This window comes from Rhinatrema bivittatum, chromosome 10 (assembly GCF_901001135.1).
Source record: "Rhinatrema bivittatum chromosome 10, aRhiBiv1.1, whole genome shotgun sequence".
Lineage (NCBI taxonomy): Eukaryota > Metazoa > Chordata > Amphibia > Gymnophiona > Rhinatrematidae > Rhinatrema > Rhinatrema bivittatum.
In genome coordinates, this window is record NC_042624.1 from 114,653,159 (window position 1) to 114,671,281 (window position 18,123).

Consider the following 18,123-nt stretch of genomic DNA (forward strand, 5'->3'; position numbering starts at 1 on the left):
TGTGACAAGTGAGGTGATCAATTTGTGGATGACACAAATTATGCAGAGTAGTTAAATATCAAGCGAATTGTGATACATTGCAGGAGGATCTTGGAAGACTTGAAGATTGGGCTTCCAAATGATAGATGAAATTTAACATGGAGAAGTGCAAAGTGACGCATATAGGGGGAAAATAACTCTTGCTGTAGTTAAACAATGTTAGGTTCTATCTTAGGAGTTACCACCCAGGAAAGAGATTTAGGCATCATAATGGGATATACATTGAAATCATTGTCTCAGTGTGCTGTGGCGAACAAAAAAACAAACAATGTTAGGATTATTAAGAAGGGAATGGCAAATAAAATGATCGGTCATAATGCCTCTGTATCACTCCATGGTGAGACCGCATCTTGAATGTTGTGTTACAATTCTGGTCACCACATCTCAAAAAAGATATAGTTGCATTGGAGAAAGTGCAGAGAAGGGCAACCAAACTGATAAGGGGCATGGAACGGCTGCCCTATGAGGAAAGGCTAAGGAAGTTAGGACTGTTCAGTTTGGAGAAGAGGCAACTGAGGAGGGATATGATAGAGGTCTACAAAATCAGACTTGAACAAGTTAATGTAAATTGGCTAAGTCATCCAGGTAACTCTGAATATCGGAGCTGGTTAACTTAGCCAGCTAACTCAACTCCTCCCAATTATGTCCCTGGAATGCCCCTAACCTAGCCGGCTAAATTCTAGCTTCCTAACTTATTAGCCAGCTAGAATATAGCCAGATACGTGTCCAAAAATTCATTTAACTGGCTAACGTCTGAGATAACCAACTAAATGCTTTTGAATATGGATCTCCTAGGAACCTACCAGCAGAAAAAGACAATATGGGTTATCTCACCATTAGCAGGATGTGCCACTGCTATGCATGTAACTTTCCACACATATGCTTGTTGAAAACTGACACATACGGACTGAAAAGATCAGCAATAAAAGGCATAACACAATATCTATATACTGTAAAGAACGCCTGAAAGTAATTTGCCAAGCTCTTTTGTTGTTGCATTCCCAGAAAGACATATCTAGCCATTGTTTGTTTTCTTGCACGTCCTCTGGGATACATTTCTATTCACTGCTTCTTTGGACGTGTTATTGTTCTGTACATTTCTGGGCGAGGGCATGTTTTGGTGATGAGGCATGGTCTTTTAACAATCCGTTTCCTTTTGTGCTGGTCTCCCCGGAACATTGGCCTCTGGGAATTCTGCAAACAAATGAAATAGGTCTGTCGCCTGATGACGTGCAGTCCATGAGTCCAATCCAGGGCAACCTCAGGCTGTCGTTTTAGAATGAATTTCTATCAAAAAGAGGGAAAGCGTCCAATTGGATTTTCTTCTCATTTGTTTCATTTTGTTTCTGTAAATGATTTTGAAGATCTCCAGGGTATGACTCTCAAGGATATTAGTACAGTAGCAAATATTTCTTCCTTTTTAGGTTTACGGGGAAAAATGATAGTACAGGGCAGAGTAGATATCTTTATTAACCAAAGACAAGAGTGACTTCAAAGTGGTTTAGGGTGTGCTGAAACTGTTTTATTCCTGACTCAGATTAAGCTTTCTGTTCTCTTTCTTTTCCAGTTAATAGATTGCTGTTGAAAGTTGAACTGCATTAAGTGATATGGATAATTTGGTTCAGCGGGGCTGTGACTATTCTATTGTGTCATGGAGTCTTCTAGGAATTGAATGCAGCCATCTAAAATGTAAAAAGACTCAACAAGAATACCTTAGAAATGGCTAGACTAGGATAGATTAGGATGAAAGTAATGGGACGATATGTTACAATTTGATAAAGTAGTAAGATCTAAACTGACTGGAATGGTATACAATAAATGAGAAGGATGGGATGGGATAGGATGGTGCTGGGTAGGTGACATAGGTTATGAGTGATAGTACAGGAGGGGAGAGGTAGAATGGGGTGAATGAATCATACTGTAGGGTAGAGTAGATAGAATGGGATGGCGTACAATATGATGGGATGGATGATTTAAGACAAGGTTTTCAACCCCCTCCTTGGACACATCCAGCCAGTCAGGTTTTCAGGATTATCAGCAATGAATATGCATGGGATAGATTTGCATATAATAGAGGCAGAGCACGCAAAGCTACCTATGCATATTTATTGTGGGTATGTGAAAGCTTGACTGACTGACTGCATCTCGAGGAATGGATTGAGAACCACTGGTTTTAGATAGGATAATTTAATACTATACTTATATACTTTGTAATAAAGTACTAGAGTACTAGATATCAGCAGAGTATTCCTCTTATTTCCCCAGAAGACCTTTCTTCCTCAAAACCCGAGTGAAAAGTATGCAAATGCTCTTGTGATTTCTATCAGCATTCACTGGCTACAATCAGTCCCAGATCAATCCGGTCTGTCTGCCACCAACTTGGCAGGCATCACTTGTGTGTAACTTCAGGAATCATCTAGCAAAGGGAGGTTTAGGAGGTGGTAATAGTTGTGAAGAGTGACAGAAGGATCCATCTCCCAAGTGGGCGAGTGAACCATAGAAGAATAAATGATGACTTCATGAGTCATTGGAGAGGAGTTTGAGCAATGGTTTGTAGTTCAGAGAATGATGTATTGTTAGATACTTGGGAGAGATAGCTAAAGCAGGTTGTGGTCCTGCTTGGGCTCTGAATTCCACAGGAAAGGGGCTCTGCTCTTTTACAAGTGGTCACAGACAGCTGTAGACAATTTTCCCTGCTACCGAGAGGAAAGGATTGTTCTGGGATTGTCCTCTAGCCAGTGAATGCTAATAGGAATTAAAAAGAGGATTTGCACAGTTTTCCTCTGTGTCTTGAGGAAGAAAGGTCTTCTGAGGAAGTAAAAGGAAGACCCTCCTGGGATCTAGAAACTCTAGTAACCTAAGTAGGGATGTGTTGGGGCCACATTTTCATTTCAGTTCATTGTTTTTGGGAGGTGGACGGTTAATTGTTTGATTTGTTAATGTTTATTAATTTTACCCTCAGAAAGCCTAGAATAAACTGAATTACAATTACAATATAGCAAATCACCCATACTAAAAAAGCACTAACTAGCAACGCTCAAACAGTAAAAAACCTTCAATTGTGAAAAGGCAATGCTGCAAATATTACAGCAAGCCCTAAATACCAATACACCTCCTATTAGGAAAACATAACAAGCCAGGCTGCTATAGATCCCTACACAGAAACTACATGCTAGCAGAAATACCCTTACCTGGGTCATACATGCAGAACACAGGCAGATCCTTACCATATACAGAATAAAGAGATCATAAAGTAGAAATAGAAATGTGTAGACAAAAACTGAACTGGAAACCACAAACAAGCCTAAAATGGAAAAACAGAAGTTCTATTCCTAAAAATCATAAAATCAAAGAATATAAAAACATCCATTAGCAGCCATTAAAAACTCATACAAAAATTATAAAACAGTTTTCAAACATCAGTAAAATATTCAAAAATAGTAAATATATTAAATAACTCCCAAAATTAAAACTAAGAAAGATTTTTAAAATCCCCACTTTCCATGCCTGGGAATTTTTGATTTCCAGGCATCCTGAAATTGTCCTGGATTAGTGCAGTGGGGAGGGGCAAGGAGTGGGATTTTCCTTCTCTTATGTACATATGATCATTCTCACCTTCTCTCACACACACAGATGTTCTCATGCTTTCACTCACAGATGCTATTTCACACACACCTGTGCGCTCTCACACAGATGCCGTTATATGATCTTCCACACATATGTATGCTTTCACATGCTCTTTCACACACATTCATAGATGCTCTCATAGATGTATGCTCTCACATATACACAGATGCTCCCACATAATGCTTTTTCACAAACACACATGCTCTTCACACACACACACACGCGCGCGCTCTCACACATACACACATATACAACTGCTCTCTCACAACACACACACACAGACACACACTCTCCTCTCTCTCTCTCTTTCTCTCCCCCCTCTACATCTCTCACATATGCCTTTACCTTTTGGCTGTAGGCGCGATGAGCACAGCAGACAGCTGGTGACCTTGTTTTCTTCTACTGTAGGCAGCCACTGGGCCTTCTCCATTCTTTACCAGCAGCGGGTTAGTTCAGCTGGTGGCCCGTTGGCATACCTGGGAAGTTTTGATTTGCAGTTGCCCTGAGATTGTTGTGGATTAGCAGGGGGGAAGCAAGGGACTGGAGAGAATAGGGCACACACTCACACACACATGCTCTCATGCACTTACCCACTCTACTTCTCTCTTCCACACACACAAACTCACTTAGCTCACTCCTTCACACTCTCCCATTCACACACACACGCCTAATCACACACTTACTCCTGCATACAAATATTTCCACACACACAATAACTTTCACATTGCTCTTTCTCATGGCCTACAGGACTGCTTAGCTTCCTGCCATGTGGCTGCTTCCAACTCAGCATGCCTTGACACGCCCCCTGCTCCTTCTTCAGGTGAGGGCCTGACGCTTCCCCTGCTCCTTCTGGTGCAGGCCTGAAGCTCCTCCTTCTTTCTCCTTGCACAGGCCCAGGTGACTTCCTCATCTGGGTGCACGCAAGAGCTTGAAGCAAGCAGCAGCACATGAACCGGAGTTTGACCGGGAGACCCGGCAATTCTGGAGTCTCCTGGTAAAATCTGGAGAGTTCCCATATATGCCACTGGGCCTCCTCCATTTTTCGGCCATCAGTGGGTTGGGCTTCGCTAGCGGCCCTCTGGGCCTTTTCCATTCTTCGCTGCTGGCGGGTTTGGCTCCGCTGTTGGCCAACTGGGCCTCCTCCATTCTTTGGCTGCTAGCGAGTTGGGCTCCACCGGCAGCCTGCTGATCCTCCTTCCTTCTTTGCCACTGATAGCTGTGGGGACATTCTCCTTTTCTTTTTTTTTTAATTGTGAAAAGCAAACATCTTTGTGCTGCTGTGGATTGAGATTTGTGCCATTTGCCTCATGTTTCATCAGTAAAGACTTGTTTGGACACTAACACAGTGACTCCAGTTGTTTCTTTGGCACACCCCAGCACACACTGGGACAGAAATGCCCTGGTTACTCCAGGGATCAGATAAAGGACACACGGGAGCCACCATTAGCACTTGGGGGGCCCTGGGAGTCACCTCCCCGCCACTCGACCAAAGATCCAGGCCCTGGAGGGAAGAGTCAGTGTTCAGGGAGGGTTCCTATCCCCACGAGCACAACAAATACTTTCAATGGCTTCATCGGATAGCAACTTACGCCTGGGGATGGGGTTACACGTGGGCACAAAATGAGAGTAAGCTATATTTAAATTGTTGCCTACTGTTGCAGAATAAATGCGTACGCATGCATATTCAGTTCCTGTAGCAGTGTCACTTAGAAGATGTAGAAGAAGCCAACATCATGGCTAAAGGGGGAGAGGTTTGCTGGTAAAGCCAAACTGAACCAGTGGAGGGGGTTGAGGCCAGCACTGTAACAGAATTTAAAGAGGGCAATGGTAGGAGGCACGGTTGAGGGGTTGGATAAAAGACATGGGGAGGATGAGCTGGTTTAGGTTTAGATATGAGAATTTAATTATACGCTGCGGTATCTTATGTTATTTTATTTTCATCTACCCAAAGTAGCAGAGAGGAAGGAGGCACAGCAGACCAGGCAGGTCACTTGGCTCTCATCTGTTGTCACCTGCGAGCTCTTTCTTGAACACTGTGAGACATCGTCTAATGAACTGCTGTTCGGGGGTGGGGGTGCAGGCGTAATCAGCCATTTAAAGGGTCTGATGGTCTTTTAAGCCCTTTCCTCTCACTCAGTTCTTATCTCTGCTTTTTACGCTGTTAGGCCAGGAGAAATAAATATTTGCCCTGCCAGTCTCCTGCTGTGCCTGCTCATTGCGTTTGCTTAATGACGGCATCCATTCAGGTCTCCAGCGCTGTGGGGCGATAGATTCTCTCAGGGAAAATATCTCACTGAGGAGCTGACCTGTATTACTTCAGCTTGCCTACAATGTGAGACATTGGAATTATGCCGCTGTTATAAAACACACAAAACGTGCAGGAGCGATGTAGCCTCAGTCTGACCACAGTATGATGGAATTGAACTTTTGTTTGCTATTACTCGCATAGTACGAGGAACAGGAATAAGATGCCTTCATCATTTGGATGCTGGAAGGAAATACTAGGATAGAATTTAAACGTGCTTGGGGCGGACGTAGTGATAGGATGAGCTGCGAGGGAAAAGCCCTTGGTGTTGATTTAAGTACGGGAACTTGTATGCTCATATAGCCATGTCGCCCTCACTGAGGATGATTAAAATAAAAGAGTCTTGATGCTGGGGTTTCCCATCCTGGCAACATGTTGGTGGGTTCACAAGTGGTTGGACAAGCTCAGCAGGATGGATGGAGTAAATGTTTCTTACAGGGAAATAAAAATTACTTTGTGGCAATCTATCTGCCTCCTTCAAATGGGACTCAAACTCACCTTTCCAGACCTTCCTCAGAATACCCCCTTCTTTCTCCACAACCCCATGATTCACAAAGGAAATCCCACACAATAGTTTATGGTCCATAACTGCAACTTTATTTTCTTCGAGGACAAGTAGGATGGTAGTCCTCACCCATGGTGACATCATCAGATGAAGCCCAATACAGAAAACTTTTGTCAAAGTTTCTAGATATTTGACTAGGCACACTGAGCATGCCCAGCATGCCCTATACCATGTGTCCAAACAGGGTCACTCTCAGTCTCTTTTTTTTCTGCAGAGCTGTGAGCCTCATCATTTGATTGAGCTTAAAACTTTGCTTTTTACCTTGTGGAAAACTTTTGTTTTTTGTGGTTTTTCGTGATTTTTTTGTCTCTTTGATCGGTCACCAGGTTCCTCTTCCCGTAGTGTCCCCAGTCAGGGTTTTCAGCATTTTCACAGTCAATTCCCCCATGGTAGCAGTATCTCAGTGCCCACCGGCCTTCGACACCTGCTGCCATCATTCAACTTTTAGCCCTTTTGATTCACCCCGTCATGGCCGCGTCTGGTTTTTGCTGATGCCCCCAGTGCCTGACGACCATGTCGATCACTGATCCTGATGAGCTTTGCATCCTCTGCCTGGGGGCATTTCATGACATCCGGAATTGCTGCTTGTGCTCCCAGATGACCCTGAAGGGACGTCAGCTTTCACTCGATAAGATGGATCAGATTTTCAGATCAAGGAAGTCTGAGTCATCAGCATCGGTGGCATTGGCATCGAAGGACCTCAAAGCTGCACCGATGAACACCAAACCATCGACATTGGTGGGACCATCGGTTCCATAGAGGTCACTGGTGGATAGAGGCGCCAGAGACCAACCACTGTCAATCTCCTATGGGCCTAGGACACTGGGTTCATCATCTTTGACCTTGGCACCAGGGAAGGACCGGGTCAAGCATTGAGGAAAGCCTAAGAAAGATCAGCACTGGTCCCCATCGATGCATGGTGCCGGGCAAGGGGATGCACCGGCTTTTGCCACGATGCCCCCAAAGCGGCCCCATAGTGAGGAGCACCCATCCTTCATCGATGCCTGGGGTCACGACGGTCTCCACCAGTCCTGGTGCCAGTCATCAGTCCCCCTCGCAGGTCCAAGAAACATCTGACCATCCCTCCTTCCTCCCAGTCAGTGTTGGCATCGGCAATGTTCGAGGAGGAGCTGGAGGGCCAAGTTTAGCTGGCGATGGAGTGGGCGCTGCAGAGCTTCAATCCTATGGCACTGACGGCACCAGAGCTGGTGCTACCCATCCTCGTACTACTTCTGGAAAAGCTCATTGTGCCTATTGGTACATTACCGACCCAGCTGGCATTGGTTCCTGGGACGGCACCAATGCCAACGAGGCACCAAGGCCTCCCCTACTGATATGGTGGTCATTGCCAGTTCCTCTGAGGAGGAAGCTCCACCGGGGCTGGCGATGCACCAAGGCTTATAGTCCCCCATACAGTTCCACCGGTGCCTGCACCTCTGGATGTAGGTTGAGCACCTAGGGCCTCATCCCCTGTGGCATACAGTGGGGGGATGATCAGATGGAGTCCTCCTCTGAGGACTTGGATGGTCTCCCATCAGACCCTTCTCCTCTAGATGAGCGAAGGAAGTCTCCGCCTGAGGACTTAGTTTAGCTTTTATTTTAGGTTAGTTTATTAGCATTTCTATACCGTTAGATCAGACATGCCTTCACAACAGTTTACAATTGAAATTTTTCGAAACTACAATAATTACAAAATAGAGAACAGCTAAAAAAAACTACAAAAGGAAAATAATAAATTAGCTGTTACAGTAAAAGTCAAATAAGAACTATTAAGATCATAATAAAATATATATACTTAACCTTTGTAGGGTTTGTGAGGGTGATGTGAGGGTGATGGCATAGGCCATCCTATTCCGGCTTTTGACAGAGGAGGATGCCAGGCACAAAATGCTTGAAATCCTTCAGTTCATGGAGCCTCCTAAGGAGATTGTGGCAGTCCCAGTGCATGAGATCCTTAAGGTGTTGATGCTGAGGATTTGGGAACATCCCCTCACTGTGCCTCCCATTAATAAGAAGGCCAACGGGTTTACCTCATTCAGAAAGCTACTGGATTTGATAGAGTCAGCTGTCTCACCAGTTGGTGATGGTTGAATCCACCCTCAAGAGGGCCAAGTGCTCTTGGATCATTCCTCGGGCGGCAGTATGGCTTTCCCTTGTTGACTCAGAACAACAAGGGAAGCCATACTGCCGCCCGTGTTTGCTTTTATAACTACACCAAAGAATATCGGCATATTTGCAACCCTTGTATTGATTATGAAATGAGAAACTGAGTGTACCGCTGTCATAAGAGTCTAACCAGCCTTTCCAATAACCTTGTTGCACAGTCTTTTTTTAAGACTTGGATTTTCATCATAACACGACTCAAGTTGAGCCCCTGACGTAGCCCCATTGTAAGAGGGCGAAACTCGGCCAGATTTGGGCATTGTTCATATACTCGTGTTACTACCCAATAAAGGATACTATTTGGACATCTGGCTGCTAATCCTGTTTTGTCGCCCTTTCCTCATCTGTCCAGCCTGCCCTGCCTCACTCCTACCCTTTCCTTGGACTGCCTTCTCAGATCTGACCACTGCCTGGTCTACTCTTCACCTGCTGCCTGCCACTGACCAGTGCCCAAAATTACAGAGAATGCTTGCAGAGGGCAAGAGTTCTCCACTTTACATAGAACCCCCTGAACTTTGGGTGACCCTGGACAGCAGGAAACATCCAGAAAGTGTTAGAACCTTTAAGCAGGTTAGTGACCCTTGGTAGGGTTACATAAGTATTTTATTTTCACCAAGGTGCCAATTTTTAGCAGGATCTAGCTAATGAAGTAATCACCTAGTAACTAGATCCCATGAAGTGAAAATATCACCCCTCAGAGTGGACACATTTAGCTCCCTGAATTCACTTTCTGTATAAATTTGGCCAACCAAGAAATGGGCGGCCCGCCCAGAGATATTCCTGGGGCAGGCTCCCGACTTAGCTGGCCAGTGTTGGTTCTCAGTGCTAGCCAGCTCAGTTTGGATGGCCTAAGTAAAGCCACCAAATGGGCAAGCCTGGATCTAGTTCACCATATTTTGGCTTGCTAGATTTAGAATTATTTTCAGCTGCAAAGCTTGCCAGCCAGATTTGACTGAGAATCAGGATACTTAGCCAGCCAAAGTTAGGCGCTTACTGCCTGATTCATTAAGGCTTTTCTCCCATTCTGTGTCTATGGGAAAATACCTTGCTCAGCATGGCTTGATTATCTGTGCTTTATTGCATTTATTAACCAAGGACTCCTCCAAGTTCCTGATTCTCTATAAAATGTTCTTTATTTATGTTCCCTCGTATCTATGAACATAGTCTATCTTATCCTAGTAATAAAAAAATACTATAAATCAAAGCAAAAAAGACCATCCCATCGTGCTAAGGATTATAGTTTTCCTGTTTTGAAGCTTTTAAAAAAAATGCTAATAGGGATGCCATCACAGTGTAATTAACCCATAAAACCTACTGTACCTTTTATTTTTAAATAATGCAATCAATTCCAGAGATTTTTAAAACAGAATGCTAATGAGGTAGGTAAGCTTATTTGTCCCGGTGGCTGCGGTGCACGTATGGAGATAAAGCACATTCAAATGCTATTTTATTTCTTCATGTTGCACAGGCACTCAGGCAGCCATACAGCCTGGGTCACTAAACTTTAGTACATGGGGGGGGGGAAAGGCCTAATCAGTGAAAGAGGCAGTGTTTAATTTTGTTTTTAAAATCTAATGGCTCTTGAATGATGCTCTTTCTCCTTCACCCAGGCAAAGTTGGAAGGAAAAAAGGAAGTAGAGAAATGGTAATTTTCAAAGAGCATGCATAGGGCTACAGTCTGCATTGAAAACTTGTGGGTGTCCCCAGTATGCATGCCAAACATACATTGCAACATATGTGTGTGTGTGTGTAATATGCGTGCAGGACCGGGTAACTTTAAAACAAGCATGCGGGTGCCCATACATGCACGTATGGGTATGTGAGCGGAGATATGCTGGAATTTTTAAATCATGCGCGCTCTTGCGAGGCATATGATTTAAAATATTCCTGCCACGTGTAAGAGTTTGCTCCTAATTTAAAATGTTACTCAAGCAAACCTACTTTGCATATCTTCCATAGGACTTGTTGGCTTTAATGTGCATATGTACGTGAATTTTAAAACATGCTCATGCGAGGGACATTACTAGTTTTTTCAATTAGTCCTCCAGTTGCTCAGTCAATATCAAGGTCTTCCAAACCCTTCTGGTTCTTCATCCCGAATGCCTCCCCAGTTGACCCTCACCCTGTCCTGTAAGCCCTAAAAACACGAGATCTATAGACTTGCTCCTCATCAGGAGTAGCAGTAAATATATGCAGCTAACAAGCCGCCACGCGCTGCTGCCTCCGGTCTTAAAATATGGAGTTATGTGCATTACTGTTTGCCCCCGCCTGGAACATCCATGCAGTGGCCCCTTATTTTTGGCATGTGCACGGGTATATATATATGTAAATTGCGGCTTTTGAAATCCGTGTGGCTCACATGCGGCCCTACATACGTGGGCATTTTTGCGCAAGCAACACTTTTAAAATTGACCTCATAGTTTTAAAAAATTGAAAGCATGCGTGTAAATCCTGTCCTCACCCCCCAACTCCACGCCTCAGAACGCCTCTCATGCAGTTGAGTTTCACACATACTTTTACATGCCCTGGCATTCAGGTGATTTTCAAAAGGCAATTTAGACACCTAAAACTGTTTTTTTGTGCATGTAAATCCTTTTGGAAATCAACCTTTTAAAGTGCTTCTCTGATGATCAAATGCACCTATTTATTTTTATTTATTTATTTTATTTATTATTTTTATACACCGACATTCGATCTGAGATATCACATCGGTGTACATTCAGGTACTGTAGGTATTTCCCTATCCCCAGAGGGCTTACAATCTACCTATTGTGCTTTGTTATTTTTTATATATTTGAAACATTTTTACATATCCTTTTTAAAAATACCTTGGGATTCCTCTGGCCGCTGCATATTTGCTGTTATTGGAAAATCCCAATTTAAACCAATGGGAAAAGAAAAATAGTGAGACCAATATTCCGAAAAGCAGAGAATGGATAAGTTATCCAGCTAAAATTAGTCGGATAAGTTATCAGGGATATTCAGGAGAATAAACATCCTACTGAGTATACATGAATAAAGTTATCCGGATAATGTTTCCTATGTTAGAATGTAGGCATTTAGGTTCAAAGTTATTCCGAGTATAGTTAAGTGCTAAAAAAGAAAATTTCAAAAATGTGCAGGCTTGCAAGCCTGATCCTATAGCTTCCCCCCACCAAACAAAACACTTTAAAAAAAAGGGTTGGCTGGTACCCGATTCCCCCTCCAACCTCCAGTACCGCCCCTGAGACTGGCATCCCCTCTTTCCAAAATATTATTTTAGAAACCACCGAGCCTCCTCCTGACACTTATCCCAACCTCCCCACTAACCCACAACTTCTAGTGCATCCTTCCCACCCTCTGGACTACCCCTGGATCCCCTGAAATCCCAGCCAAGAGCACGGTGGTGGCTGGAAATGTATGATAATAACTTTGCTATCTGTAGGCCTGCAAACGTTTTCTTTATATACTTTTCTTTGGCACTCAACTGGCTATATCAGTTGAATATAGCCAGTAAAGGTAAAGTTAACCCTGTTCTGTCGCACATCCAGGCTTAGCCAAATTACTTATTCAGCTTACTCTGAATATTGGAGTTGGCCAAATAAATTATTTGGCTACAGTTACTCCACCCCAGAATGCCCATAGAATGCTTCTTATTTATCTAGATAAATCTTATCCAATTAATGATTTAGCCAGATAAAATGTATCCAGTTAAATGAGCAGATATTCAAACCTTGGTGTTTATCTGGTTAACTCAAAAGTTACTGGACAAAATACTGTAATATTGACCTCAGTGAGGTAGATATTCAGACACTATCTGGCTGAGATAGTTAACCAGATAAACATATCTGGCTAACTTTAGATCTGCTCAATAGATTGACCATTGCCAGAAAAGTGGCAATGGTCAATCTACCAATGAATCAACAGAACCACTAGCGCATCCATAGCGCCTCCTTTTGCCTGTTTTTACCGCCGGGCCTAATTTGAATAGTGAATCGTGCGCACAGGAGAGTGGGCGTTTGCCCGCTCTCCCGCTGACTTTACTGTATTGGCCTGTTAGGGAATAGCCACTGCTATTAATTGCATCAGTAGCATGGGATCTTCTTAGTGTTTGGGTAATTGCCAGGTACTTGTAGCCTGGATTGGCCACTGTTGGAAACAGGATCCTGGGCTTGATGGACCCTTGGTCTGACCCAGCATGGCAATTTCTTAAGTTCTTATGCCTTCTCACACACACATACATGTTCTCTCTCTCTATCTCTCTGAAACATTTACAGGCAACAGCAGCCTCCTCCTTGGACTCGCACAGCATCTCTCTCACACACATGGACACACATGTATGCTCTCTCACATACACATACACACATACTATCTTTCTCACACACATACTCTCATATTCTCTCTAACAAACATGCATACCCATGCTCTGTCTCGCACATACAAACACACACATACATACACACTTATGCTCTAACATCTTTTCCACATTTCCTCTTGCCGTTGAAGCACAGAGCAATGTTGGAGTCTCATTAACCATGTGAATGTTTATTGAATAAGGGTATTAATCACCAGGTAGTAGCAGTCATTCCCGCAAGCCACCCCCATACCTCTTCTATTCATTCACATCCTCCAGGCTTTATGGATCCACAGTGTTTATTCCTACAAGGTACCCCCATACCTCTTCTCTTCATTCCCATCCTCCTTCAAGTATCTGAATGACTGTATCATAACACCCCTGCTCCTCCTTTCCTCCAGGGTATACATATTTAGATTCTTCAGTCTCTCCTCATAAGTCATTCGATGAAGACCATCCTGTCACTGTCCCTTCGGAGATACGGTCTCCAATACAGCTGGGCTCTATGCATTAAGCCAATGATTTCCAAACCTGTCCTGGGGGACCCTGAGACAGTCAGGTTTTCAGGATATCCCCAATGAATATGCATGAGATGAATTTGCATGCAGTGGAGGGCTGTGTATGAAGATCTATCTCATACATAATCATTATGGATATTTTGAAAACCTGACTGTCTGGGGGTCCCTCGGGATAGGTTTGGAACCACTGTCCTAGGCAATTTTCCCATGGACACAAAATGGGAGAAAGCTAGTTCATAGGCCCCAGTGTACGTGGGTACCTCATGTTGGAAAATCTCCTTGGTTTATGCAGGCTGAAAAGTAGCTGTGTAACTATGCAGGTAGACAACCTTGCTGAAAATCCTCCCCAAAGTTCCTACGTTGCTTACAATACTGAATGTAACATAGCACAGGGCTAATAAAATGAACTATGGAAAATATTCTTGACATCTAAGGCAGCAGCCAGCCTGTCCTTTCTGGTCAGGCTTGAACAGCTCTAGCCCAGCTCAGCCCTTTGTATTCTTTCACTTATATTACACAGGAGATTTCCCTTGTGCAACAGTATTCTGTTTCCCTCCTTAAAGCATACACTACATTTGCATTTGGAAACTAGTTGTCAATTGAACTTTTAGTCCCTGTTCAGCAAGTCCTTCTTTCTTCCCCGTCTTCTGCTCTTCTATCCCTCTTTTACTACCCTTCATATGCATACTAAGGTACTATACAATTTTATTTTTACCTTTTCTTCCTTCTAGTCCAGTACATCCTTCAACCGAGATGCAGTGAAGGCAGGAACAGGGAGACGTTTTCTTGGGGGACTGCTGGATGACTCCTCTTACTGCTACACTCTGGAAGTTTCTTTCTATAGTTATATCATGGGAGGAGCAAACTCTGCAATCCCCTACACAGAAGAAGCTTGTATCCTTTTTAACCTAGAACATCACCCTCATGTTGCAGGCGTGCCTGAAATGGATCTCAAAGGTACCGTAAACATGCCTATATAAATTGATCTGCTATAAGTAAAGTAATATTGCTTGTTTCCCTCTGTCTTTGCCATGTTGATATTTATTGTAGTCCTCCAGGGGTGCTATCTGAATGAAAATAAGACCAAGCTCTGTAAACATTCACAAGGAGCATTATGTATTAGTCCATTTCACATTTGGGTTCATGTTTGCATGCCTGCCAAACCAGTACCTGTAGCCTGTCACTGAACCCGCACGGCACACCTTTCTTTCTTCTTATTTTTGTCTGTCTGCTTCTCTCTCTTATCCTATCCAAGCTGTACTCTCTCCAATTGCTCTTTCTGTCTATATCTCTACTTCTCTCACTCATTCCTCTTCCCCCCCCCCCCCCAACTTCTTTCTTTTCCCCATTTACCAGTTCATCAACTAATTAGACTAACTTTATTTCCTTTCATGAACGTACTGAAGGCAGTTTTCACTAAGCCGTCTAGCAGCAACATGCACGGGGACGTTGTATGCATGTAACTTTAGTGGATTTTCTGATATGTTCTGCTTGAAAATCCACCTATGGTTACATGGGTACAGTGCACCTGTGTATCTTATTCCTTCTATTTCTTCAGGTTGGATTATGAGGGGAAACGCAGATGTGCCCATTGGAGAATCCAGTATCTGAACATGTTTTTTTCCCCCAACCTAAATTCCCACAGAATGCTCACTTTTTTTTTCTAGCATTCTGGGTACATTTTGAGTTAATTGTCTTTACCCATGTCACTCCCAGAGCTACAGCGGGAAAGCCCAACTGACACTTACACATTTCCCTCATAGGTGCACAATATACATTATATGCATAGTCCAAATTACAGAAATTTCACATCAAAATCTGGCTAAATCTCTCACTTCTCATTTTAAGGTTGGACAGCACTAAGGGCATTTCTTTGCTAAGGTTTATTATTGGTTCCCACAATATCTTTTGCACTAGATTACTTCCTTTTTGGTTTTGTTGGCTATGAACATACTCAGTCCTTTCTATGCCCTTGATATTCCAGTTGCAGCACAGGTTCGTAATGGCTATTGCATCTTCCTTTGAGTTTTGAAGCATTTTTAGATGCAGTTTGCATGAAAGGCAGTGTGTAGATTGAAAATTCATTCCTGCATAATGTGAATCCCATCCCTTCATAACCAGCACAATCGTGACTGTGCAGGTAGGGTTGCCTATGTATTTGCACTGAGGGCACTATCCAGCACTGCTTTGCTAGTCCATGCATTAAGGAACATATGTATGCAAACTTTCCTTTCTCATCGCATCTCACATGTGCTCTCGTTTTGCATTGTGTATCTTCTCGTTTCCCCGTTCCCCTGCTGAAAGTCATAATATTGCTTGAAAATTAATCTCTGTGAAAACAAAGGAAGCTCCTATAAAGCAAAAGCTTGCCAGTGTCGAGCGTGCATTCTCCTGCTCTGGTTCGCATGTGCTGCCTGCACATTCTGCTATTGAAAGGTGGGCTTTATTTCGCCTTTCTCTATCCAGGCAGGATCAACCAAGCTTATGCAGATGAAGCCACATCACTTCTGCTTCATACATCATTGCCATCCTGAGCCAGAGTGCAAAAGAAAAAAAAAAGCTCTAGAAAGGAATGATTATTGTTTCTGATGATGTATGAAAGAAGTAGATTGCAGATCAGGTTTCTTAAGCTTGAATGGCCTGGTTTAGCTGCGAGTACTGCAGCAAAGACTGGTTTTGACTAGCAGGCTGGAAGCCGACGATATGGGAATCACTGGAGTATGCAGCCGTGAGGCTCCATTCTTACAAAGATGCAGGCTGTGATTGCTGTACCTGTCAGCTCCATTTCCCAATTAGGAGAGGAAATGGCGGGGCAGCTATAGAGCAAGAGGGCTTTAATTTCCAAGTGGCTGCACGAGAAGAGCAGCCCGTGATCAGCCCGTGAACACGGACGGTATTTTTACATACAGTTTTAGCCTTCTAACTACAGCACTCATCCTGATCAAAAGGAAGAGCTGTTCCTACCAGAGGACAGACACTCTGTTTAGCTGCTTGGGACAGGGTGGTTAATTAAGGTCTTCATGGAGCCTGCCCAATACAAGTAATTCATTTTAAGGCAGAAACCAAGAGGAGAGATGTGCTGATTTGGACTTATTGTCCTTTGCATTGTATTATCTAGTCGTGTGAGGCATGAGGAAAAGGACATAAACCTTAACTGAGTTTTCACAATGCTGCTGGCCCTGAGATTCTCTCTGATGTTTTGTGTGCTTAGTTAAAACGAAATATAAAATCATAAAAATATAAGAGTTTGGATTCCCATTCCTGTGATTGGGAAGCTCAAGGTACAAGGATGATCGTGTCTGATTTCGGGGGAAATATTTCAAGTCCACAGAAATCGGTAACGTGATGATTTTCAAAGGGTGCCAAGCTCCTGCCCTCAGCATCTCAGTTTCAGGCCCCAAATGTCTGGCAAAATGACAGCTGAAATTAGGTGCCTAGACTAAAAGTGTGTCTAACCGAGGCTCCTAATTTTAGACCTGCAATGTTCTCTCAACCTAGCTTGATGGACTACCTGGGTAACATCAAGCTAGGTGGAGAGAACATTGCCCAAATCTCATCTTGGAGTGAGTTTCCTCACTCCGAAGGTCATCAAGTCTTCACAAGAGACCACTGTTCTGTTCGTAGGTGTCACATACAATGTCAAAGTGGCCCCTAACCCCCTACACTCTTACCTAAACCCCCACCTCGAGTTACTAGGTGGGCCTACCATAGGGGATGACATTGTCTGAATTTGCATCGCACCATACGATATGGTGCTATCGCATGCGTTAAACATGTTTTCGCATGCGGTAAGGGCCTATCGCATGCGTCAACGGGGCTTACGCCGACAGCTTGCGCTTCCAGCGCTATTACTAGAGCAACGCAGGAAGCACCCGGGATGGCTGTGTGCACCGTGATCCGGACATTCGGAATGGGGCGACCATTCAGGCACTGGGTGGCGAGGAGCCGGGGGGGGGGGGGGCGGGGCTGGAGTCCCTGTGCAGAAAATTGCTTTTTTTTTTTTTCTTAACTTTGATGGGGGGGTCCTGGTCAGCTGGAGATTTTGATATTTGTGGTGGTGGGGCGGAAATTGGCCAGGATGCCTGCAGTGAAGTATTTTTTTCTCGTACAGGATCGCCACTTACTCGGATATCTTTGGAAGCAGGTCTAAAGTTACCTGTAGCTAAGTTAGCAGGATATAACTGAAATCTAGCTAAGTTGGCCAGATAACTTTAGCGTGTCTCGGAATTTCCCAGAACTTGCCATTTAGATGGATAAGTTGTGAGTTATCCATCTTAAATGGCTGAATATTCACCTCTAAGTATCTAAAGAAAAGCAATAATAACAGATGAAAGAAAACAATACAGCATTACAGTGAAATATATAATACAATCATATATAATGAGATGGGGAATTGGTTATTTATTCCCTGATTTCTCTAGATTCCATGGATTTGCACATGGTAATTAAATTCCCCTTCAATTTTCTCTATTCTCTGGAAAATAATTCCCCATTATGGCATTTCTTTTTCCCCAAAAACATGCCATCCTGAGGGAATCAGGCTCAGAGATTTGCAAAAACCATAAGCATGAGA

General features: G+C 43.6%; 1 protein-coding gene across 1 annotated transcript in view; it reads left to right on the plus strand.

Annotated features, from left to right (window-relative positions):
* The window catches only part of LOC115099811 (cytosolic carboxypeptidase 6-like), a 1,627,912-nt gene extending 1,612,751 nt beyond the window's left edge, over positions 1-15,161 (plus strand). Inside the window, exons 11-12 of the mRNA XM_029617660.1 lie at positions 14,282-14,507; positions 15,109-15,161. Coding sequence (XP_029473520.1) covers positions 14,282-14,507; positions 15,109-15,161 — 279 coding nt within the window. The remainder of the gene's footprint in view (positions 1-14,281; positions 14,508-15,108) is intronic.
* The last annotated feature ends 2,962 nt before the right edge of the window (positions 15,162-18,123 follow it).